This window comes from Lycium ferocissimum, chromosome 2 (genome assembly GCF_029784015.1).
Source record: "Lycium ferocissimum isolate CSIRO_LF1 chromosome 2, AGI_CSIRO_Lferr_CH_V1, whole genome shotgun sequence".
Taxonomy (NCBI): domain Eukaryota; kingdom Viridiplantae; phylum Streptophyta; class Magnoliopsida; order Solanales; family Solanaceae; genus Lycium; species Lycium ferocissimum.
In genome coordinates, this window is record NC_081343.1 from 71,232,635 (window position 1) to 71,255,048 (window position 22,414).

General features: G+C 32.3%; 3 protein-coding genes across 4 annotated transcripts; 2 read left to right on the top strand and 1 right to left on the bottom strand.

The window, feature by feature from the left end:
* Positions 1-7,623: 7,623 nt before the first annotated feature.
* LOC132047327 (nuclear transport factor 2B) lies at positions 7,624-12,508 on the top strand. 2 transcript variants are annotated; one of them, XM_059438343.1, is made up of 2 exons: positions 7,624-8,051; positions 11,614-12,112. In XM_059438343.1, the coding sequence occupies exons 1-2, from the start codon at positions 7,755-7,757 to the stop codon at positions 11,671-11,673; spliced, it is 357 nt and encodes a 118-aa protein (XP_059294326.1). In that variant the 5' UTR covers positions 7,624-7,754; the 3' UTR covers positions 11,674-12,112. The 2 variants fall into 2 exon arrangements, with proteins under 2 accessions (XP_059294326.1, XP_059294325.1); XM_059438342.1 differs by lacking the exon at positions 11,614-12,112 and adding an exon at positions 12,185-12,508 and having other exon boundaries at positions 7,638-8,051.
* A 654-nt stretch (positions 12,509-13,162) lies between these two features.
* On the top strand, positions 13,163-21,958 carry LOC132047921 (uncharacterized). The gene is made up of 2 exons (XM_059438894.1): positions 13,163-13,718; positions 21,375-21,958. The coding sequence occupies exons 1-2, from the start codon at positions 13,514-13,516 to the stop codon at positions 21,794-21,796; spliced, it is 627 nt and encodes a 208-aa protein (XP_059294877.1). The 5' UTR covers positions 13,163-13,513; the 3' UTR covers positions 21,797-21,958.
* On the bottom strand, positions 14,712-15,326 carry LOC132047330 (uncharacterized). Its single transcript, XM_059438345.1, has one exon. The coding sequence runs from the start codon at positions 15,129-15,131 to the stop codon at positions 14,925-14,927; it is 207 nt and encodes a 68-aa protein (XP_059294328.1). The 5' UTR covers positions 15,132-15,326; the 3' UTR covers positions 14,712-14,924.
* Positions 21,959-22,414: the final 456 nt, after the last annotated feature.

A 22,414-nucleotide genomic window follows, 5' to 3' on the forward strand; every position in this document is an offset into this window, starting at 1 on the left:
GAAGAAACTCTTATGCAAAGTCATTGTCCATCTCTCTGTTCCTACTCACAGGACTTACATGTATAATTAATATTTTCCTACCCATCATTCTTCATGCTGAGTTCCAGTTGTGAACAATATTATGTTTATGAAATATATACTTATGTTTTTATCTGTCTTTAGCTGTTACACTAAGAAAATACGGCCGCCTGACCAGTGAGAGCCACTGGATTATTTCTTTAGCTCATTAAATTTATTATCAACTTTCTAATACTTCTGTGGGGACTTTTTTTTTTTTTTTTTTTTTTTTTTAATATTTAGCTTTGCTGGACAAGATAAGATTGTCATATTCTTTATGTTCGGTCCTTGTCAAGTTATACAAAATATTCCCATTCACACAAATTAAATATCTCATTTAATTTTCTAGAAAATAAAAAAAAATTGATTTGATTTAAATGAAAATAAATTGAAAAGTATTGAAAAAATGTATGTGGACATCGCTTGAAATATTGAAGCATAGTAATCTTAACACGTTGGATATATCTTGTCAGATACTTCATCAAGTTCATTAGAATTACTAAGTTCATTAGACTTACTAGGCTCGATAATTTCTTAATCACATTTTAGTCGATTTTTAAAGATTAATGTAAATATTAGAAAAGTTTTAAATGAGATAACTTGAGGTTTCTTTCAACCACAGAATAAATAATAAGATAATATATATGAAAGTTTTTAAACCAAAAAAAATTGCAAGGGCTTCAAGATCTAATTAATTATTTGGATTATGGGAAGAAAGAATGAGATACATGGTTGATACTGCAAAATAGATAAAACAAAGGGAACAACGCTAGTATTATGTTTTTAGGATTTTTATTCTTCAAATTCATATTAAATTCAAGTAAATGCAAAAGGAATACATTTGGCTACAATATATTCGATACTAAATATGATAAAGGCACTTTTTAAGATATAATATCGTATAGAATATTTATGGTATCTTAAAGAGGATATACAAATAAATATGCATATTTTCTGACGAATAAAAGCGATAAATACACAAATATAAACAAGAATCGTTAATACGTGAAGACGTCACCAAGTAAATGAAGTTTATGTCCTAATTAATTTAGCATTTTTCATTGTGTAACGAAAAAGGACATGTCACATAATGAAGTGAATATTTAATCTGCTTTGAAGAACGGCCTTAATTGTTTGGGAAAACATCAGTGAATATCCCTAAAATATAAAATATTTATTCATTCATACCCTCTCCCAAATTATTTTCGCTTCTAGCCCCACCGGCTGGAAATATTACCCGACATACCCCTCGGCCAAACTCTTTCTTCCGTGATACCATCGCATTATATTTATACATCACGATTGTATCATGGAGGACTAAGAGAAGGACTGAAACAGTCCTCCATAATACCATCTCAATATATTTATATACCATGGTCCTGAGGAGTGTCTCATTGAAGGACTGAAACAGTCCTTCATGATACCATCACGGTATATGTATATAAGACGATGGTATCATAGAGGGTTTTTTCGAGAAAAGTGTGTCTTTTTGAATAAATGAACATGATCATCCATAATATCATCTCAGTATATTTATATACCATGATGGTATCATCGAGGACTAAGAGAAGGACTGTAGCATCTTCTATGATACCATCTCAGTATATTTATATATCATGATGGTGTCATGGAGGACTAAGAGAAGGACTGAAGCATCTTTCATGATACGATCTGAGTTTATTTATATAATATGTTGGTATCATAAATGGGGAGCATCTTGGGTAAATATTCTTTATTTTCTTCTGGGATATGAAAGTAATGAGGGTATGGGCAGGTAATTATTTTAGTTTAAGGGGGCATCCGTGATCTTTCCCCAAATTTTTTTCTGTAGAAAAGGGAAAAAGAGAAGGGAAAAAACGTAAGTATCCAATAATATAAAAATATTTACGTTCTTTTAGCGGGTAAATACAATAAACATTCAATGGCAGGTAAAGAATTATAACAGATTGCTAAAAATAAGGAAATCATCCAGACATTAATCACGTCAATAATACCCATTACATTTATCTTCCTACTTTTTTGCTCATTATCATCCTATGTTTAGCTCATAAGTATTTTCTATAACTGTTTTCTATACGTTTCCCCCTTTCTTCTTCCTCCCTAGTCTAATGTTGGCAGCATTTTATTCTCCCTTTCTACTTCCCTAGTCTAATTTTATTATTCATTCAGGTAGAATAAAATCATAGTTTACAATGGGAAATGGGTAGTATAATAAAACAGTTATACATAAAATATCATTCGTATAATTTTGTTTACACCTTATATAATATATTTAATATACCTCGTATAATTTTATTATGCCTTTATAATAAGTTTATATACCTCATATAATTTTATTGTACCTTTATAATAAGTTTATATATAAGTATAATTTTATTATACCTTTATGATAAGTTTATATATCTCATATATTTTTATTATACCTTGTATAATAAACTTAATATATCTTGTATAATTTCTCTGTAACTCTATCAACAAAGAAGGGAAAATGAAATAATGGAGGGATGAGTAATAGGAGATGAAAGATATATTAGTTGAAGAAGATTGATACGTTGGTAGATGTTTATCTTAAATCAGAGAGATAAATGATGTGTTTATCTCTTAAATGATGGATAAATGAAAATAAAAACTAAGATATGATTGAACCCTTGAATTTAGGGATATTCTCATTGGTCACATACTTCTTTTAATGTATTATATATGTAATAAACAGTGTTGTTTTTGAAGGATATGGAAAGTTCTGCTATTTATGTTCTTATTTCTTGTACAGTGACTTATCACGTAATTTTATGAAAAACGAAAAAGAGCGAAAGGACCTGTAAAAGAAGTACAACCTTAACTTGGGTTTGGGCCCGCGACCAAAAGTGGCCTGGCCATGCTCCCCTTGAGTCCGGAACCAAAATAACCAAAAAAAAAATGGTATGAACCAAAATACCCCAGGAAAAAAAAGAGGTACAAAAGTACCTTTAACGCATGAAAATCATGCGTTAAAGGACTTAACGGAGACGGACCCGTTAAATCCTTTAACGCATGATTTTCACGCGTTAAAGGATTTTTTTTTTTTAATTTTCTTATTTCTTCTTTCTTTCTTTCTTCCTTTCTTTCACACTTTTTACATACTTTAGCCATAGATTAATCATGCTTCGAGACTCCAAAACTTGAATATTTTATATAGAACCCTATTTATTTTTGTGCGATTAACAAGGTAGGCTCAACACATCAAGGATACACAAAACTTCGGATTGTCGTTTTAGTGATTGAAAAGTGCTCGAAGTCCATTTTTGTTTGAAGACTTGTTGTCATTAGCTTTAAGTTATTTATGTTTTAGGGTTTCACGTTATTTTTATATTAATGCGTAACTTTATTTTTAGTGATTATAACTTTATTTTTATAATCAATTAACAAAATATCAATTCATGATCAATTATTTATGTGTAATTTTTTTTTTTTTTTTTTTTTGCGTTATACCCTTCAACCCCCAACTAATTGGAGTCCGCAACTTAAATAACCCAAAAAGTGGATTTGGGTACCAAAATAACCCATTAAAAAACCTTTTGCGCACTAATTTATTTGTAATTTGGTGAAATTTTAAATGGTCATAACTTTGCGCTCGGATGTCCATTTGATGCGATTTTTTTTTGATTTTGGGTATTTTTTTCGAGATCTATGCGTCTAAACTGCCGCAAGGCTGTTCGCACTTAAATTTTCCAAAAACGTCCGTTATCCCATTCAATTTCAATTTTCCCCCAAATTCGTGCGCAATTTTCATTTATTTCTTTTTTAAATCTAATGGCGAAAAATATATTTCAATTCCATAATCCCGTGATAATGATGTTTTCAATGTCAATTTCAAGGTTCCAAATTCAATTTAAGAAAACAAGTTAGATAGCATTAGTGAACATACAAAATAATAAAAAGTGTCTACATTGTTACTTTAACCAACTTGGCTTGGTGGTAAAGCCTTTGGCTTTTGACTTTTTTTTTATCTCATCCACCAGGGATCAAACCTCGACGGGAGCGTTGAGAAGATATTATTACTGAAAAAATGAACTAATTTATTTAACGATCAACATGGGATAAACAAGTAATTAACATGCGAAAAACAATTTCAGAAATAAATATATTAAAATGACATAATTAACAAATATTAACAATGCTATAATTAACAAATAATTAACGGAGATCCATGGAGGTGTCGTATTTGTAAATACTAAATTATTCATTATTCTTGAAATTAACTAAAAAAAATTCTCTAATTAGAACTTACTTAACTAGGATAAGTTATGGAGGATTTAATTAGTTATTTTGAATAATCCATGATATTGTATTGTTGATTATAATTTACTTAACTCATGTAGTTAAAGTAATAACGAACAAAATTTTATATTAACTAACTAATCCTTCTTCAGGATTTAGTTTATCGTTCGTTATTCGGGATTTAGTTTATTATTCGTTATTCGAGATTTAACTTATTGTTCGTTATTCGTTAATGGATTATTTTGGTACCCAAACCTACTTTTGAAGTTATTTAAGTTGCGGACTCCAATTAGTTGGGTGTTGAAGGGTATAATGAAAAAAAAATTACACGAGTAAATAATTGATTATGAATTAATATTTTGTTAATTGATTATGGATTATTAATTTGTTAATTTTTTATTTATTGTTAATTTATTTATTTGTGAAATTGTCAAAATAAAGTTACGCATTAATATAAAAATAACGTGAAACCCTAAAACATAAATAACTTAAAGCTAATGACAGCAAGTCTTCAAACAAAAATGGACTTCGAGCACTTTTCAACCACTAAAACGACAATCCGAAGTTTTGTGTATCCTTGATGTGTTGAGCCTGCCTTATTAATCGCACAAAAATAAATAGGGTTCTATATAAAATATTCAAGTTTTGGAGTCTCGAAGCATGATTAATCTATGGCTAAAGTATGTAAAAAAGTGTGAAAGAAAGGAAGAAAGAAAGAAAGAAAGAAAAGAAAGAAAGAAAGAAAGAAAGAAAGAAAAAAAATCCTTTAACGCATGAAAATCATGCGTTAAAGGAGGTCCGTCTCCGTTAAGTCCTTTAACGTATGATTTTCATGCGTTAAAGGTACTTTTGTACCTCTTTTTTTTTCTGGGGTATTTTGGTTCATACCCTTTTTTTTTTGGGTTATTTTGGTTCCGCACCCTGCTCCCCTTACCCCCTGTTTGGGTGGTTTCCCGTGGTTCATTAATGTATGGTTTTCTATGAAATCATGTTTGTTTCCATTGTTCTTAAAATTATGTGGTATGATATTGCAAACCCGTGGTTCATCCCATGGTTATATAACCATGAAAAGTTTCAATTTTTGTAACCACGGATTTGGTGGTTTTTCCGTGGTTACTATTTTATTTCTCCATTAAACCTCACCCTCCACCATCCACCCCACCCCCACCCCCACCCCCACGCTACCACTCACCCCCACCACACTCACCCCCACCCACCCCACCCCCAACTACCTCACTCCTCTGCCACCCACCCCAACCACCACCCACTACCCTTCACCACCGCCCAACCCTCACCCTCTCTCCCTACCGCCCACTACCCCTCACTACCACCCAACCCCACCCCCCCAACCACTCACCCCTACTTTACCACCCACTACCCCCATCCTCATCCCACAACCACCCACCTCACAGCACCCACCCACTACCTACTTATTTTTTAAAGTTCCTATTTTATTCTTTACCTGAGTTTTATTAATATATATAAACTAATTTCTAATTAAGAGTTAAGTGTATTTTAGTAAACTTATAAGTTATTGTACAGTGCAATACAATCAAACCAAACAATACAAATGTTATTAAACCACAACAAACGATACAGTCTATCCAAACATTGTGTTCATTAATACAGTACAATACAATATAACACTATATTGTACCATACACTGTACTGTACATTAATTATATTGGTCAATTTTAGACAAGTTTTGAAAGAGTGACTTTTGAAGTGATATAAGTAACGATAAGTGAATTCTTGTTATAAATCGAAGAAAGTTAACTTTGTTAGATAATTTTTAATAGTTGAGTAACATGTTAAGTAATGAACTCGAGTTTCCACGGAATTATTCAAAAGTTAATAGCAGATTTAGTAGAAGTTTGGACATGCGATTTCATGTCATGATTTCAAGTCATGAGATGAAATCAGTGTTTGGACATGCGATTTCATCTCATGATTTTATCTCACGAGATGAAGTCCCAAATCATCCAAAAAGGCATGATTTGGGATTTCAAATCATGATTTCAAAATTTTTAAATGTAAAACTTGACTCATAAGTTTATATTTTGTAAAAAAAGCCCAATAGTTAGTAGATATTTTTAACAATTACTCCCCCCAATCATTTACCAACCTCACTAACTTCTACCAACCGTTATTTATGTTCGCACCATGTGGGAGGATTATATTAAAGATTAGTTACATTAGTATTCATGTTAAATTTTCTTTTTTATTGAACTAAAGTTTGATCAATTGATGTTGTATTTTTTAGAAAGGCTTTCTAGTAGCGTATTAATTTTGTTATAAACTATGACTTGCTCGTTTGGTAAGATTGTATAAGAATTGAAAAAGTTTTGATAGTTTTCACAACTTGTGGGATTTTTATGTCTATAGAAAAAATACAGTTTAAGAAATCCAAATTGCATGTCCAAACATGATTTCATCTTTTCATCTAATGATTTCAAATCATGTCCAAATGACTCCTTAGTGAGATGAAGATATTATCCGAGTATCTCATCATAGTCTCCCTTTTCTGGAAAAGGGCCAAAAATTTCTAATTTCATCCTTTTTATTTTATTTTTATTTTTTTATCCTTGTTGGACTGCAGATGTTTCATTTGCTGTAAAAAATAACGTGTAAATGGAAAACACGGTAACTATTTTGAGATGAAGAGATTACTTTGTTAAGAGACATGTACTCCCTCCGTCCCATATTAGTTAGGGCTCTTTATCGGGCGGATAACTATGCTAACGGTTCGACTTTTAAAAGTACTAATCTGCTAGCCAACCGATAAGATATTGATTGGTTCGATATCGGGTTAGCAATTATCAAACGGTTATCGAGCGATGTATTAATTAAATTACGTAACTACTATCTTTTTTTGTCTTGAAAGTCAAACGTTTTATTCATAATTTAACAACTAGGAAGCCGATTAAGCCCCATAGCCACAGGCCAGGACTTAACAATTAAGAATCCACAAGTTTAATCTCAACCCTTCCGATGGTGATCACTTCGGCACCTTTCTTTGGAACCATCGGTTGGATTATCGGTGGCAGTTCAGTTTTGAATAGCCCTAATATTAGTTGTTCAAATTATTAAAAATTACCCGTCCCAAAATATTTATCCATTTACAAAATAAAGATATAATTAATTAAAGTTTTCCTATTTTGACCTTAACATCAATTATTTTTTGAAGTAATCAATATTGATTAAAGTATAATTTATCGGAGAGATAAAAGGTAATGTCATGTTGTAAAAGTATCCGTTTGGTTTATGATTCTTAAAGGCTATGATTAATCAGCAATTGGGCCAAATTTTTGGTTTTATTTGTTTCCTAAACAGAGAATTCCAATTCCCATCCCAGCGATTAGTTGGCTCTTCCTATAGCGTATTATTGCAGCTACTGACCAATAATAGCAGAGCAAACTCCTCATCGAAATCTCGGGGGTATGGATCCAGATACAGTTGCGAAAGCATTCGTTGATCACTACTACTCCACCTTCGATACCAATCGGGCCGGGCTTGCTAACCTCTACCAAGAAGCTTCTATGTTAAGTTTCGAAGGCGTGCAGATTCAAGGTGCTCAGAGTATCGTAGGTAAACTCACCAGTCTCCCTTTCCAGCAATGCAAACACGACATCAACACTGTCGATTGTCAGCCATCTGGTCCTGCTGGCGGTATGCTTGTCTTTGTTAGCGGTAATCTTCAACTTCCCGGCGAACAACACGCCCTCAAATTCAGTCAGGTATATGATTTCCCCTTAGGTTTTCATTATTTTTTTGGGTTATTAGCACTTTTGGTCTCTCAATTATTGATAAATTCTGACTTTAGTCCTTGTGAAATCTAACTCCATCCAATTACTTCAAACGTGCACTTTTAATTCTTTTGGAGGACACGGATTACAGTACAAGGTTAGTAGGTAGTTGACTATTGCCCTACTTATCCTTTGATACTAGTAGTCGTAGTATTATTCTTTTTTTCTTTTTCAGACAGCTTTATCATGCTTGTTACAATATTTTGCCATGTGGGATTTCAAACAGCCTCTCTACCTCCCAAGGTAGGGGTAAAGTTCGACATACTTTATGTTATTGGGATTTCAAATCTAAAATCTAACTACATTTAACCTTCAATTACTTGAATCGTGCACTTTTAATCCCTTTCCTTGTGAATAAGCACTAATTTCCTAAATTATACCCATTTCACCATCTAATTACCCTAATGAAACCCTAAACCCTAAATATATGTCTAAATATAACATATTTCCTACATAGAGGGATTAAACGTACACATTTCAAGTAATTGAAGGTTAGATATGGTTAGTTAGATACCACAAGGACTAAAATTAGAGTTTACCAATAATAATTGGACTAAAAGCGATATTATCCCCCTTGTTTTCCTGTTTAGATGCTGTTAGGAGTTATGCTTGTATATTCGGGTTTGTTGTTGGATTGATTTGTTAAATATTGATTTTGCTTTATGATTTAGTGTTGTAATTGGTGATCTACTTGTGTATTCTTACATTTTGTATTAGTATAATTTCTAAATCAGTTATAGTAGGAAAATGGATGGAATCTAGATATCCTTTTCCTAACACATTAGTGCTATGATTTTCGTGTACAACAATCCTCATAGAGGAATTGAATGGTTTCTTCCTAGTAAACTTGTCAAACTGCGAATAATCTAACACCAGTTGACTCTCTATTTTGAGGATCTCGTTATGTTAGTCGCCTTTTGTGGAGTGAGATCCTAAAAACTTAGAGATAGGTCTGTGATTTACATATCTAATATCTTAGGTTTACTACTGTGGAACTAGTTATGCTAACGTGCTAAAAACGCGATGCCTCTATGTGAAGATATAAACAAAAAAAAAAAAAAAATCCTGTAGTATGGCCTTGATTGTAACTTGTAAGTATGTCTCCGGAGTTATAGCTTTGATGGCTGTAGAGGATAACGGAAGATGATCTCTATGTGTTTGGAATTTGGATGCCATTTAATTTGTATAATGACATTAAAATTGCATACTAGATTTTAGACTTTAATTGAACAATATGTATGAGTGGTATGGAACTGCTCGACAGCTTGCTACATCCCAATCGTGCACGGTCATCTTAGGTACCAAGGGTGGAGTAAGAAAGGCTTTTACTGAGTGTCATATTTGGGATTCGTACCTGAGACCGTCAACTTGTTATTTCAATGTCTCAACCGCTGAATCATCCTCTTAGGAACATGATATCTTCCTGTGTATGCTATTAAATGCATTCTGCTCTGCCAGAGCTCAGTTGTTGCTCAGTAGCTAATTTCTGCCTAGACATTCTCTTCGTTTTCACTTTCTTCATCCAGGTCAAATAGATGTGTATCTTTGAAAAAAATATTAAGCTGCATTGCTCTACAATGATGTGGTTGTCTTGGCAGGGATGAAATTTCGCAAACAGAAACAGTTGGACAATGCAACTTCAAATGCTGTAAATATGAAGCTTCTCTTGTTTGTGAAAATATAACTTAAGCGAAAATACAAACAAACTGAGCACAACTGTTAAACTTTTTTCAGCTCTCCACATTGCAAATACGAATTTTTGGCATATTTGGTCCCCTGAGTATCACCATAAGTTTAAGTTGGTCGTTTGTGAATCAATGATTCAATGTTATTGGTCCTTTAAATAACATCAAGTCCAACATTGGATGGAAATCCCATAACTAGTCATGTCCCCATTACGAGGGGAAGGAACATATTCCTTTTCCAGAACCCATTCCCAAATGAAGAGAACTCTAATGGGTTATCCTTTTACCCAGCAAAGCCTGCTTGATAAACTCTTTCATCTGCCACGCCAAATCCTTCCCCAATGGCTTTTCTTTGTATAGCTTTTGATCTGCCGCAAGGATCATCTTGATGATCGTCCGTTCCACATCTTCGCAACCAAAAATGGACAGTTTCCTGCTGCAGACAAGGCTGAATCACTTGGAAACAAAGGAAATTTATTATTGTGAATTTCCTTTTCTATGCAGCCTCCTCAGTTCGTAACGCCAGAGAGAAGTTTTTTCTTGTTGCTATTATATGCATATTTTGATCTAAGGAAATTTAGACTTGCAATTGCTAACTGCACTATACGAAGAACCAAGTTTTCTTATTCAAAGCAAGGATTGTATGCATGGGTTACTTAACATAGCTTCTGTTTAGAGTTCTGAAAATGAATTTAAAGAGGCATTTATCTACTTCCAATTCGAGGTCATTTGACTGACAACGGGTTGTGATAGCGCATTCTTGATGTGAGAAGTGTTCAAGTTGATCGTATTCAAAAGGGCCAGTGCGTTAGCAGGGATACATGAAAAACCGGCGCAAGGATTCAAAATAATGCCTCAGACTGTTACAGATACCCTGATGGCTTCCTTCTTCACTGTTTGTCATCGATAAAAGTTCAGTAACACTTACCATGAATCATAACTTCTCTTTACTACACAAAAATCTAATAGAAATATAAATATGTTCCTTTATGCCAGAGACAAAACGCTTAGCCACAGTTTTTCCATGTAATTACTTGAAGTTAGTGATAGTCTGACACTGATAAAAAAGTAGTGATAGTCTGATAGTAGTCATAACATTTCTTCCAGATAATATGTTTAGAGTGGGCATTGTTAACTGCAAAGTATCCTGCAGATAAGCTTTAGTAGAATCGAGATACTTCTGGGATTGGTAAAGACTATTGGTTAGGTATTTGAAGCTCAATGGCTCTTATGATGACTGTTGGTGAAATTTGTTGGATAATGTGTAAGATTACATGTTGTGGCCACCATGTCCTGGGGAAAATAACAGTGGCTAAGTGGTTACTTTTCGGAAACTTATGGAAGAAGTGAACAATAAACTTCCAAAAGCAATTGTTATACTCGAAGTTCTTTGTGTGTAGATGACTTTAGGAAGAAGAGAACAGTAAGCTTCTAATGCCATTCTCCTTTTTTTTTTTTTTTTTTTTGGTGCTTTGTTTTTTATTGTGCATTTTGTGTCAGCGTGTGTTTTGTAACTTTACTGACTTTCAACCTGCTGCTTTGCTGAACACTTCGAAAAGGATTGTGGTTTTATGACATGTGTTTCTTTATTATCTGTATCCTTATAGATTGTTTAGAACAATTAATTTCTTAAGTTTTAGAATTTCTCCATTCTGATTTCCCTGTACAATAGTACTTCACAAAATGGAATATTGTGTTCTCTGGTTCTGCTCATATCTAGTATTGATTTTCTTTGTCTTGCTTTTGACTTGATCTTTTTATCATAAAGTTTAACTTACTATCTGATTGCATCACTTATTCTTTAGCAGATTGCGTTACTTTGTTTTCTGAAGCATTGCCTGATTGTTTCCTTCCTAGTTGTCGTATAGCAGAGGCCTATTATTATAAGAAACAGCGACCATTCTTAAATGGGCGGTCTTCGGCCTCATCCTTAAAACACATCATGCAGACAGATTATGTGATGTCATCATACACAACTAGAAGATAAGGTTGCCGGATACTCTGTTTTCAGTTTCTTTTCCTTTCTCCTGCTTTTTATTTCCCTTGAATGTGTCCCTAATATCCAAATGCACCACAAAAAAAACTTCTGTCTTTGATGATTCGAAAAAAATGACAAGGGACAGTGAGTTGCTTTTAGTATTGGCAATTGAGACCTCAGTTTCTTTTTTCTGGAGTTTGTATTTCTGATAATAGCTTTGCTGCATTGTCTCTGGATATTTGGAGAAACTGCAGATGCTAAAGCCTCCTATCAAATTTGACCTTTATATTTAATTCTATGCTATGCTAGATGCTTTATTAGTCGTTCCTTGATGAGTACAACGTTTCAGAACCTGTTCACACTCAAAAGTTGTAAGCTCGTCCTCTTTGTTTGGATTGCAGATGTTTCATTTGATGCCAACACCACAAGGGAGTTTCTATGTATTGAATGACATATTCCGGTTGAACTATGCATGAAGGGCACTGGGTTGAATTGTCTCTTGTTCGTGTTTTCTTGATTGATTTCGCTAGAACTGAAAAAATTTACTGAATATATTCTAAAAGTTTGAAAGTCGTCGCTTTTATTGGATATCTCCCTCAGTAAAAGACTGGTTTACTGGCTGTGGTTTGGTGAGTTGATCAATGGATTGAACTTTATTAAAAAAACGGAGCCCTTACTTGTTGCGAGACATTATATGTTTGAAAAAAATTATGCTTTATGTCTCACTTTTGTCCGAAATCTATGATGGATGTTCTTATCATGTTTTCTTGTTGGATCGCCACCTTTAACAATTGAACCTGTTACCTGATGACAAGTGTATTGAAAGAAAATTTGAACTGCGAGAGGTTTCGTACCAACAATTGGTGGAAAGAGTGGAAACATTTTCTTTTCAAAATTATACCAGTAGAAATGGTGAAATGTATATTTTTTTTTTCCGCAGGTTAGGGATCGAAAACACACCTCAAGTATCACAATTTTTTGAGATAGGTCCTACCTGAATTATTAAGTGAGAGTTTTCTACCTAAGCTATCACCAACTAATTTGCAAAACATATCTCAACTATCAGTTGTTCACTTTTCCTACTTGAATTATTACTAGTTAGTTTGCAAAAAATACCTCACATAGTTTAGATAGGAAACTAAAAAAATGACACTTGAGATGTGTTTTTGACCATTATCTCTTTTTCTTCATAAGTTTGTTTTTTTCACAAGTTTTGGCACAAGCAATTCGTGTTTATTCTCCTGGCAAAATTTCATCCAGCTCAATTAATATTATCTAGTGTGTGTGGCTTTGTTTCAGGGAAGACGTAACCTTTCTTTTCTTCATGATCCTTGGTGATTAATTTCTTGTAAAAACAAAAATAAGGTAGAATAACATTGTCTAAAAGCAAAGAATTTATTTGAATGTATCTTGCGGGAGTTTCGGGAGAATCAGAAGGTTGATCTCGCAAGCAACGTACTTCGTGATTCTGAACATCAAAAGCAGCAGCCCCACTAATATACACAAGGTTGCGGTCAAAGCAAAGGATGAAGTGTGAATCCGAATACCTTCACTTGGTAACGTTCTTTATAAATTCCACCTTCATGATGGGATGGTCTACACCAAAAGCAAACTACGCTGACCAGGCTTAAAAGAACTTCCGAGTTCCTTGGAAATCGAGGGATCAATAGCCTAATAAGGTCCCTTACACTATACTTTTTTGACAAGAGGTTAAGTATTTATAGGTAAAAATGTCCGATTGGGGTCCGGTGTTTGTGGCGGTGGTGTTGTTCGTCCTGTTAACGCCAGGTCTGCTGGTTCAGATGCCGGGTCGCAACCGATTTGTTGAGTTTAGCAACTTTCAGACGAGTGGAGTGTCGATATTGGTTCACTCACTTATCTACTTCGTCCTCATTTGCATCTTCTTATTAGCCATTGGGATCCATATGTACATGGGTTAAAAGTGTTTACTGGAATCTTCGTGATCATGGTCGACCATTTTTTGTTTTTTTACTATTTGGGTTGCGTCAGAATTGGCTGTCATTCGTCATGCATGTTTTTCTTTTTGGCTTTTGCTTCTTTCTCTCGTTTTTACCATTCAAATTTCAATTCAATCTATTTATGATTTGATGTGATGTATCATCGGTTGGGAAAGCTCTAGTCATTGATAATTGATCTTTTTTGTTTCTCTGACTACTACGAGTCTGTGATCTTCCTGATGTGATGGGAATTTAATATTCTAGTGATCTTTTCTTGTATTCCTAATTTCCTAACACTACTAAGAGCCCGTTTGGATTGGCTTATAAGTTGCAGCTTTTTTGAGTATTTGATTGACCAACTTATAAGTTATTTTGTGCTTAAAATAAGCTCAAAAAAATAATTAAGTCCGTTTGATTTAAGATTTTTTTTAAGCGTTTTATAAAAATAAAAAACGTTTTATAAGCCCAAAAAAATAAGTTGGGTAATCTCAACTTTTTTTTTTTTTTGGTTTATAAGTTGTTTTCAGCTTATAAACTGTTTTTTTTAAGCGCGTCCAAAGAGGCTCTGACAAGCGGAACACACCATGTGATCTTGATTGTTGCGTGGGGCCTAGTGGCAATCCATGCTTGTTGAATTGCAATATATGCGTATCAAAATCAGGAATCATTCACTTAGCAAATTCTGCAATTCATTAAAATAATTATTTGAGGTTGTTTGGTTTTTCAACTAATGAAGAATGATTGCTAATCTGCAATTTATTAAAGGACTAACTTTGGCATCTATCCCTTTAAAGTGGGAAGATTCTTATTGAATGAAATTCAATAATACTAAACTTTTAAAGGCACCAATAATTGAGTCAACTCATCCTTTCTTTGACTGAATCATCGCTGGATGGAATGAAAAAAAGAAGATAGAATGGGAAGCAGTAGATAAACAACAATAGGTGAAATGAATCGAAAGAAAAAAAAATGGAATCATCAAACAAATTGGTCATTTATATGATACTGAAACTCAAGTAATTAATCAACTGCACGCAGAATACAAAAGTAAATCTTGCAAAAGAAGCTTCTGAATCAAAGCTAAATTACCATAAATCTCAAAACTAGCTAATTCATAAATGCAAAATATATAACTCCTTACAAAATTTAAGATAGGCCGTATCTCTGTTTTGTTGGTAGGTCATTAAGCATAGAGATGTATATTGAGAACGACGAGGAAGAGCATAAGAAACAAACCAAAGAAGACAGTATGAAGCAACATAGAAACGATGCTGGTCTTCATATTCATGAAATCAACAGCCCTATTCTTCCCTGGCATTTGAAATATTAGTCCTGGACATAAAAATGCAAATAACGCTGTCGCTATGATCGGACCTGCCCAATCATTCATCTTTGATTTAATTTCTTGTTTTGCTTCTCTAGCTCTCTGTATTTAACCTTCAAATGGAGAAGAAGTTTAAGGAGGAGAAAGAAGAGTAAAGAAAAGTAGCTTTAATAATGGGCGTGGAAGTAGAAAATGATCATGAGAATCCCATAAAGTTAGCGAATGCTTATATGTAAAACTCCCCCGACAACCTCTACTGTTTATTGCCGTTTCTATTTTCTTTATATATAACTACTAGTGGTGTATTTGTTATGATGGATAACAGGATAAGGGCAATTATGCATCAATAATGTGCTGCTATTTTAGCAGAAAAATGGTATTCCCTCCGTCCCGTCACTTAACCAAAAATACGCATATTAAGAAACTAATAATGCAATGTGAAGTTTATCAAATTAGCCCTATATAATAAAAATAAATTACTTTTGTCTTTCGATTGTAGCATTTACGCGTTTAAAACCTTTTGACACTAGGAATCCAACAACACCAAGTTATTACGTGGCTTTTCCAATCATCATTTAGATGTTACTTTATAGAATTGAAAAAAAATTAGTCAATTTATGTCTTGATTTCCTAAGGTAACACTTATTATGGTGCAAACCTTTTGGCATTAGGAATCCAACAATACCAAGTAATTATGTGGCTTTTCCAATCATTATTTAGATGTTACTTTATAGAATTGAAAAAAATTAGTCAATTTATGTCTTGATTTCCTAAGGTAACACTTATTATGGAATAAAAAAAATTTGGCTAAGGTGATACTTATTATTATGGGATGTAGGGAGTAACTACATAGGCTAGCTAGTATATTATTATAGTACTATATTATAAACTTCCACGCCTTTCGTGGGAGGCTATGTATTCGATTGCAAATACAGCCACTAGAATTAATATACTTTTCTGCCTTTCTGCTAAAGGAGAGCTTTGTCTAATAATAAAATTATTTTTACGTGACCTATAAATATAGACTATCTATATTTTTTTTTTTTTTATTTTTCATTAGGTGTTCGGTACGCGCATTCAGGGTTCGACTATATTGATTAAGCTAAAGTGTAGGCGCGTTATTCAATGTAAGCTAAATGCGAAAATTTTTCTATACCCAAACTCCTAAAAGCATTAACAAGAAACCTCTATTTAAGGGCTCGAACCGAAGACCTCACTTTGAATATGCTTAACACGGAATGCTTCGGACCTCGAATTATCATTTTTTTGGCCTTTGTTGACCTTAATATATGATCTACTCGTCTCAAGTTTTTGTCGCTCGTTAATGCTAGTGTTCGATTACATCACCATCACGCTTTATTTTTCAAAAGGAAGTTCTTTTAAGTTTTATCCTTTTAATTTTAATCTTTGTTTGCCTTTCGGCTTTGAATAAAAGTTACTCTAGTAGATACTAAATGGCATTTGAATCTGGTTATGATTAGACAGCACTTTGAAGGCATACGTCAATAAAAGTAGAGAAAAGAGAGGTGAAAGTGAAAAGGATAAGAATGGAAACGATGATTATTCACATTATCAGACCAGCTCATGGGAATTGGATGTTCCCATACGGTATTGTGGCGTCATGTCTCTTGATTTTCAGCAGCTCTTATGCCAAATGTCCGGATTACCATCAGGACGCCATTGAAAATGAGAGGAAAAATAGGAGAACAAATAGATACAAGACAAGTTTGATAATGCACTAGCTAGTATTGGTTTCTGCTTACAATCAAGGGCCTCGATAAGCCTTGCTATCTAGGAATAAAAGATGAGAAATTGAAAAAATAGCCCTTTATATCTGTGAGTTGGTTTAAAATAGTCTCTCAAGTATATTCTTCCAGCAATTTTGATCTTTTAAATTTGTCAAAGTAAATATTTTTTTTTTCCTCTGTCAGATATTTAATAAATTTTAGCTAAGTGTCGATTAGGGTCGTAGCCACATAGGAAAAAACATTTATTTCTGAGGTTAAAATTATTTTTTATGTATATATAATAGATGTTGACAAATAACCCAGCTTTCGTACGTTTACTTTTTTATATTTTGAATCACCAGCTTGAAAATTAAGAACAATCCGCCAATCGTAAGTGCCATGATCACAAAGAATGAAAACCTAGAACAAAGAAAATTTATAATGAAAACCTAGAACAAAAAAGATTCATAATGAGAATTAACTCTGATTTCTTCAGAATGTTTATATCTGTTAGTCTTATTAGATTCTATATGAGCTATAGGTGCGATAAAAGTAATAGTAACAAAGTGGAGGTTAAATTATGTGCGCAAGGAGGTGAAGTAGAAGTATAATAAGTAACTTATTTGTTAAGCTTCTTAAGTACTTACCAAAATTACATGATACAAACTCGGGGGTGTGGTACCTCTCAAAGTTGCATTGGAAAAGAAAATTTGCAAAACAAAACTATTTACTTGAACTCCCCCTCCCCCAAATCAAAAAATTTGAAAAAGATCCACATCTTATGTAAAATTTAAATCAACTTGGTGGAATTGTTCCTTATCACTATTTTAATCGACTTGGTGGAAGTTGTTCCCTATTCAAAAGTTTTCTGTCATCCTATCCTCTCCTGTTATTTCTTTATCTTTAACAAAAAGTGCCATTCATTAAAAACTTTATTTCCCACTTCTAAAGATTTTTTGGTCCTCTGATTGAAATTTCACAGAATATATTCTCTTCTGCTACAATGTGCTGGACCAAAAGCTCCCTTGCTCTCTATTTTCCCTTTCTATGTTCGCTAGGATGCCAGGCAGGATTAGAAAGAAAGAAAGAAAGAAAGAAAGGGGAAAATTATCCATAATGTTTATATTAAAGGCAAAACTATATATATATATATATATATATATATATATATATATATATTATGGAGAAATATTTACGAAACGCGAATAGTTTCTTATTTACAAAACATAACGTATGTTACGAAACATGATAGATTTTATTATTTTTTTTTTTTATTTTTTTTTTTCCGAAAATATATTGTTTTTTTGAAAAAAAATATTTATTTAAAAAAAATAATTGTTATATATTTTTTTTAAAAAATAATTTTATATTTTAAAAAAAAAAATTCATTATTTTTAAAAAAAAATTTTATATATATATATATTTTTTTTTTTTAGTTTTTGCTCAAAGGCTTAAAAAATTACCTCAAAATTTTGTGTATGAAAGCTGTATGTATGAGCAAAATTTTTAATATAATTTTCATACACAAAATTGTGAGCGAAAACTTTAAGCCTTGAATATTGTATAAAAGTTGTTACAATGTTGTCATAGTTATATTAATTTTCCAGAAACCTAATATGAACATTATATACAAAAAATTTGAATGAAATTCTAAGTCTTGAGCGAGATATACACATTTCATACCATTCTCATGCATAAACTTTTGAGTGTAATGTTTAAGCCTTGATCGAGATATACACACTCCATATTTCTTCATACATAAAATTTGAGCGAACTTTTTAAGCCCTGAGTAAGATATACACATTTCATACACAAAAATTTGAGCGATTATTTTAAGTTTTGAATGTTGTATCAAAGTTGTATACAATGTTGTTGTAGTTGTATTAATTTTACAAAAATCTAACATGAACTTTAGACACAAAAATGTGAGCGAAATTTTAAGACTTGAGCGAGATACAAATTTCATACTATTTTCATACACACAATTTTGAGCGGATTTTTAAAAGCCTTGAATGAGATATACACGTTTCATACATTTTTCATCTTGTTTTCATCACTAAATTTTGAGCGAACTTTTTAAGCCTTGAGCGAGATATACACATTTCATACAACTTTCATACATAAAATTTTGAGCGGAAAAAAATATAAAAAAAATATTTTTTAAATAAAAAAATTTAAAAATATTTTTTTAAAAAAAATTACAAAAATATATATATTTTTTTTAAAAAAAGCATGTTTTGTATAGGGTTTGTAATGTGATGTTTTGTAAATATAAAACTATCGTCACGTTTCGTAAATATTTCTTCTTAAGATGTATATATACGTAGTTGTTCCTATATTAAATCATATCGATTTTTTATGATTAAGAGAAAATTGAAAAAAAATGCATATTAAATAATAATACTTCCTTCGGATAAGAAAAGGATGTCTGCTTAGCCATTTGCACATCTCTTAAAAAAATACTAACTCCTAAACAAAAATAGGTAATTTGACTAAACTGTCCCTAATTAAATATGTATTAGGATTTGATCACATAAGACTTAATAGAGGCAAATTTGAAAAAATAAGATTAATTTTTGCTTTATTTGATAAGTGAACACTTGCAAAAAATTGTCCCATCCTCTTTTCTGGATAATTAGGATCAATTTGGCTATAAAGGATCTATCGGACAATTACTTAAAAGTACATTTTGTGCTACAACCCTTCCATAGATACATGATCCTATTTTTCACTTAATTTAGAAGTGTTTGGCCATAAAAATTTCAGATCCAAGTTGAATTTGTATTTCAAATTTTAGAAATAATTTATACCTTGTTTTCCAACTTACTTTTCACCTTTAAATTATATTTAAGTACATTCAAATATGAATATTATTTCAAATATTCATTGCAAAAAGTACAACCAAACACAACTTCAACTCTAAAATCTATATATCTATATAAAATCAAGACATAAGCTCGATGATGTGGCATGCTTTAATGATCAGGAAACCTATTTATTGATTTTCGCCTTTTTTTGGGTTTTCTCTCATTTTAAAAAATAGTTATGTGCTACATTAAAAAATTTCAAAAGTCACGTCTCTTAATATAAGACTTTAGAAAGCAATGGTTGATTAATATTAATAGTTACAACCCCTCATTATTATTAGATGAAAGAAAGGACAACTGTCTTATGCACTTGGAGCCCATTAATGGCCATGAACATGCTTGAATTCACAGTAAATGATTAATTCATTGACTCAAACTCATATGTATTTTCCCTCGCTTTGGTCTGTCTAAACTATCCCTCAAAGTCTTTCTGCCTCTCTCTAGCTGACTTTGGATGCCTCCAGAAGGCACTATATAATGAAATTTTGGTACGTTTCATTATCAGGTACGTTTCATTATCATTGATAATTTAGATTAGTCGAAACTTAATGCGGATATCAAAGAAATGGTGTCACACGTTTCTTCTTTTGGCCATTCTCATTCGAATTTCCTTCTTTATTTTGTTTCAAAATTACTAAAGAGTATCTTATGAAGCAAAACTTAACTATTTATTGAGAAGTCAAACGAATATTTCAAAATTTTACCTCCTGATTTCCCATTTTAAGAGAATGAAAAGAAATGTAATTTTACCTATACTAATTATAACAAAAAATTTTAAAAAATTATCTAATTAAGTTTACTTCCTGTTTCATAGTGCATAATTGGTTGGGAACATATAGTCTGATCTGTAATCCTTGAAGATCATAAATACCTATTGATTATTGATCATGATGTTGCGATATTAAACGCCTCTCCGTATAAGTTGTCAAACATGGGCTCAATATAGCAGTATAAATTATAGTGAAATTCCGTAGAAAATGATCGCTATGATCTCTTCGGATAGTTAAAAACTTACAAACATCCAATATTTAATTCAATCACATTAATTTATTTTAATTAAGTGATAAATTGAAGCATAAATATATAATTAATTAATTATGATTCAGTGCTAAGATTGTATATGAAGATATATGTTGCGTATTCATTTGATTGGTATAAAGACTGAATACGAGTGAAAGGTATGTGTGCATAACAATTCTTTAAGATCCAGAAAGTTGTTTATCTTCTTTTTTTTGAGGCATTTTTTTGTTTTGTTTTGTTTTTTTTACCTTAACTTTTTTATTATATGAGGTTTAGAAATACGTTCAAAAAGAATACCAGAGTATTATAAATATATAATTAAAAACTAAAAGTTGAGTTGATGACTTTTATATATGGATACTTAAAGAGTCTATAAGGGGGAAAAAAAAAAAAAAAGAAGAGAGCTTCAGGAATATTGTACTAATGTATCTTTATTTTCGCCTTTCTTTTCTCATCTTTTATTTCTATGCTGATTATATTTACAAAAAGTTCATTTGAGTAATTTGCCAATGTCATTTAAAACGAAATTTACTAATTTCTAATAAAATGAAAAATATTTGAAATCTATGGGCAAACGCTACTTATTTCCCTCTCTCTTCCTTTGGCCTCTTGCCAAGCAAATAAGCATAGTTAAAAGATCGAGAAAATTGCCGAAAGTAAATTGGTGTTTAGCATATCTATACGCTATTAATAAATGTGGGTTTACGTCTTGTGCTCACAAATAGATCCAAAATTCTTAGTGAGTAGTGTCCTTGTCATACGTACAATACACATACTAATAACTAGACGTTTCCACTTTCCACTCTCTTTCTTTCTTGGCAGCGTTCTCCATAAGCTACACTACACTTCTTTTGCTTCTCACTTCTTTTTTCTTCTCACCAGAAATAAATTAAATAGCTCTGTGTTAATGGCGGACTGGGGACCAGTGCTTATCGGAGTGGTACTCTTCATACTGCTGCAGCCTGGGCTTCTGTTTCAGATACCTGGTAATAACCGTACTCTGGAATTTGGGAGCATGAAGACTAATGGAAAGGCTATTGCTGTTCATACTCTTATTTTCTTTACCCTCTATGCTATTCTCATTCTTGCTGTTCATGTTCACATCTATACTGGCTGATTTCCAGATCTTCTCCAAATAACCCCTTTTATGCCTACCATTTTTCACTAATCGAAGTTGTAAGCCCTTTTCTTACTCAAGTTAAGATCTGTTTTTTTTTGTAATTTTGTTTTCAAGAAGAAAGATTCAGTCTTTGAAATGAATTGCTCGCGTTCTATTTAATTTGCCTGCTGTTTCTCTTGGTTGCCCAAATGCTTATTGAAATGCTTTTTTTTTTTAGTGTCTCTCAAAACCTGAAGGCGTTGCGATTGTGACAGTTAGCTACAGTAGAGTTAAGAGTATAATCGGTTCTATAATTAATACTTAAAAAATAACTCTTATATAGTTGATGGCTAGTTTAATTAATTAGTAGCTAAGCTGTAGTAGAGTTGGAGTATAATCGATTCTCTAATTAGTTAATTTGTATAGAGTTGACGGCTAATTTAATTAATTAGCAACGGAAAGCGACTAGTGATCTCATTTCTGCGTTCCAAACGTGATCTTGAATTCAATTAGACTGCTTCAATGTAAACTCATTTGCAGCGTCTATCCTTGCAACCCTCAGATACGTAAAATGTGTTTGAAACAAAAAACATTATGTTTCAATTGACAAAAAAAGGAGCCAGGGGGAAGTTGTGT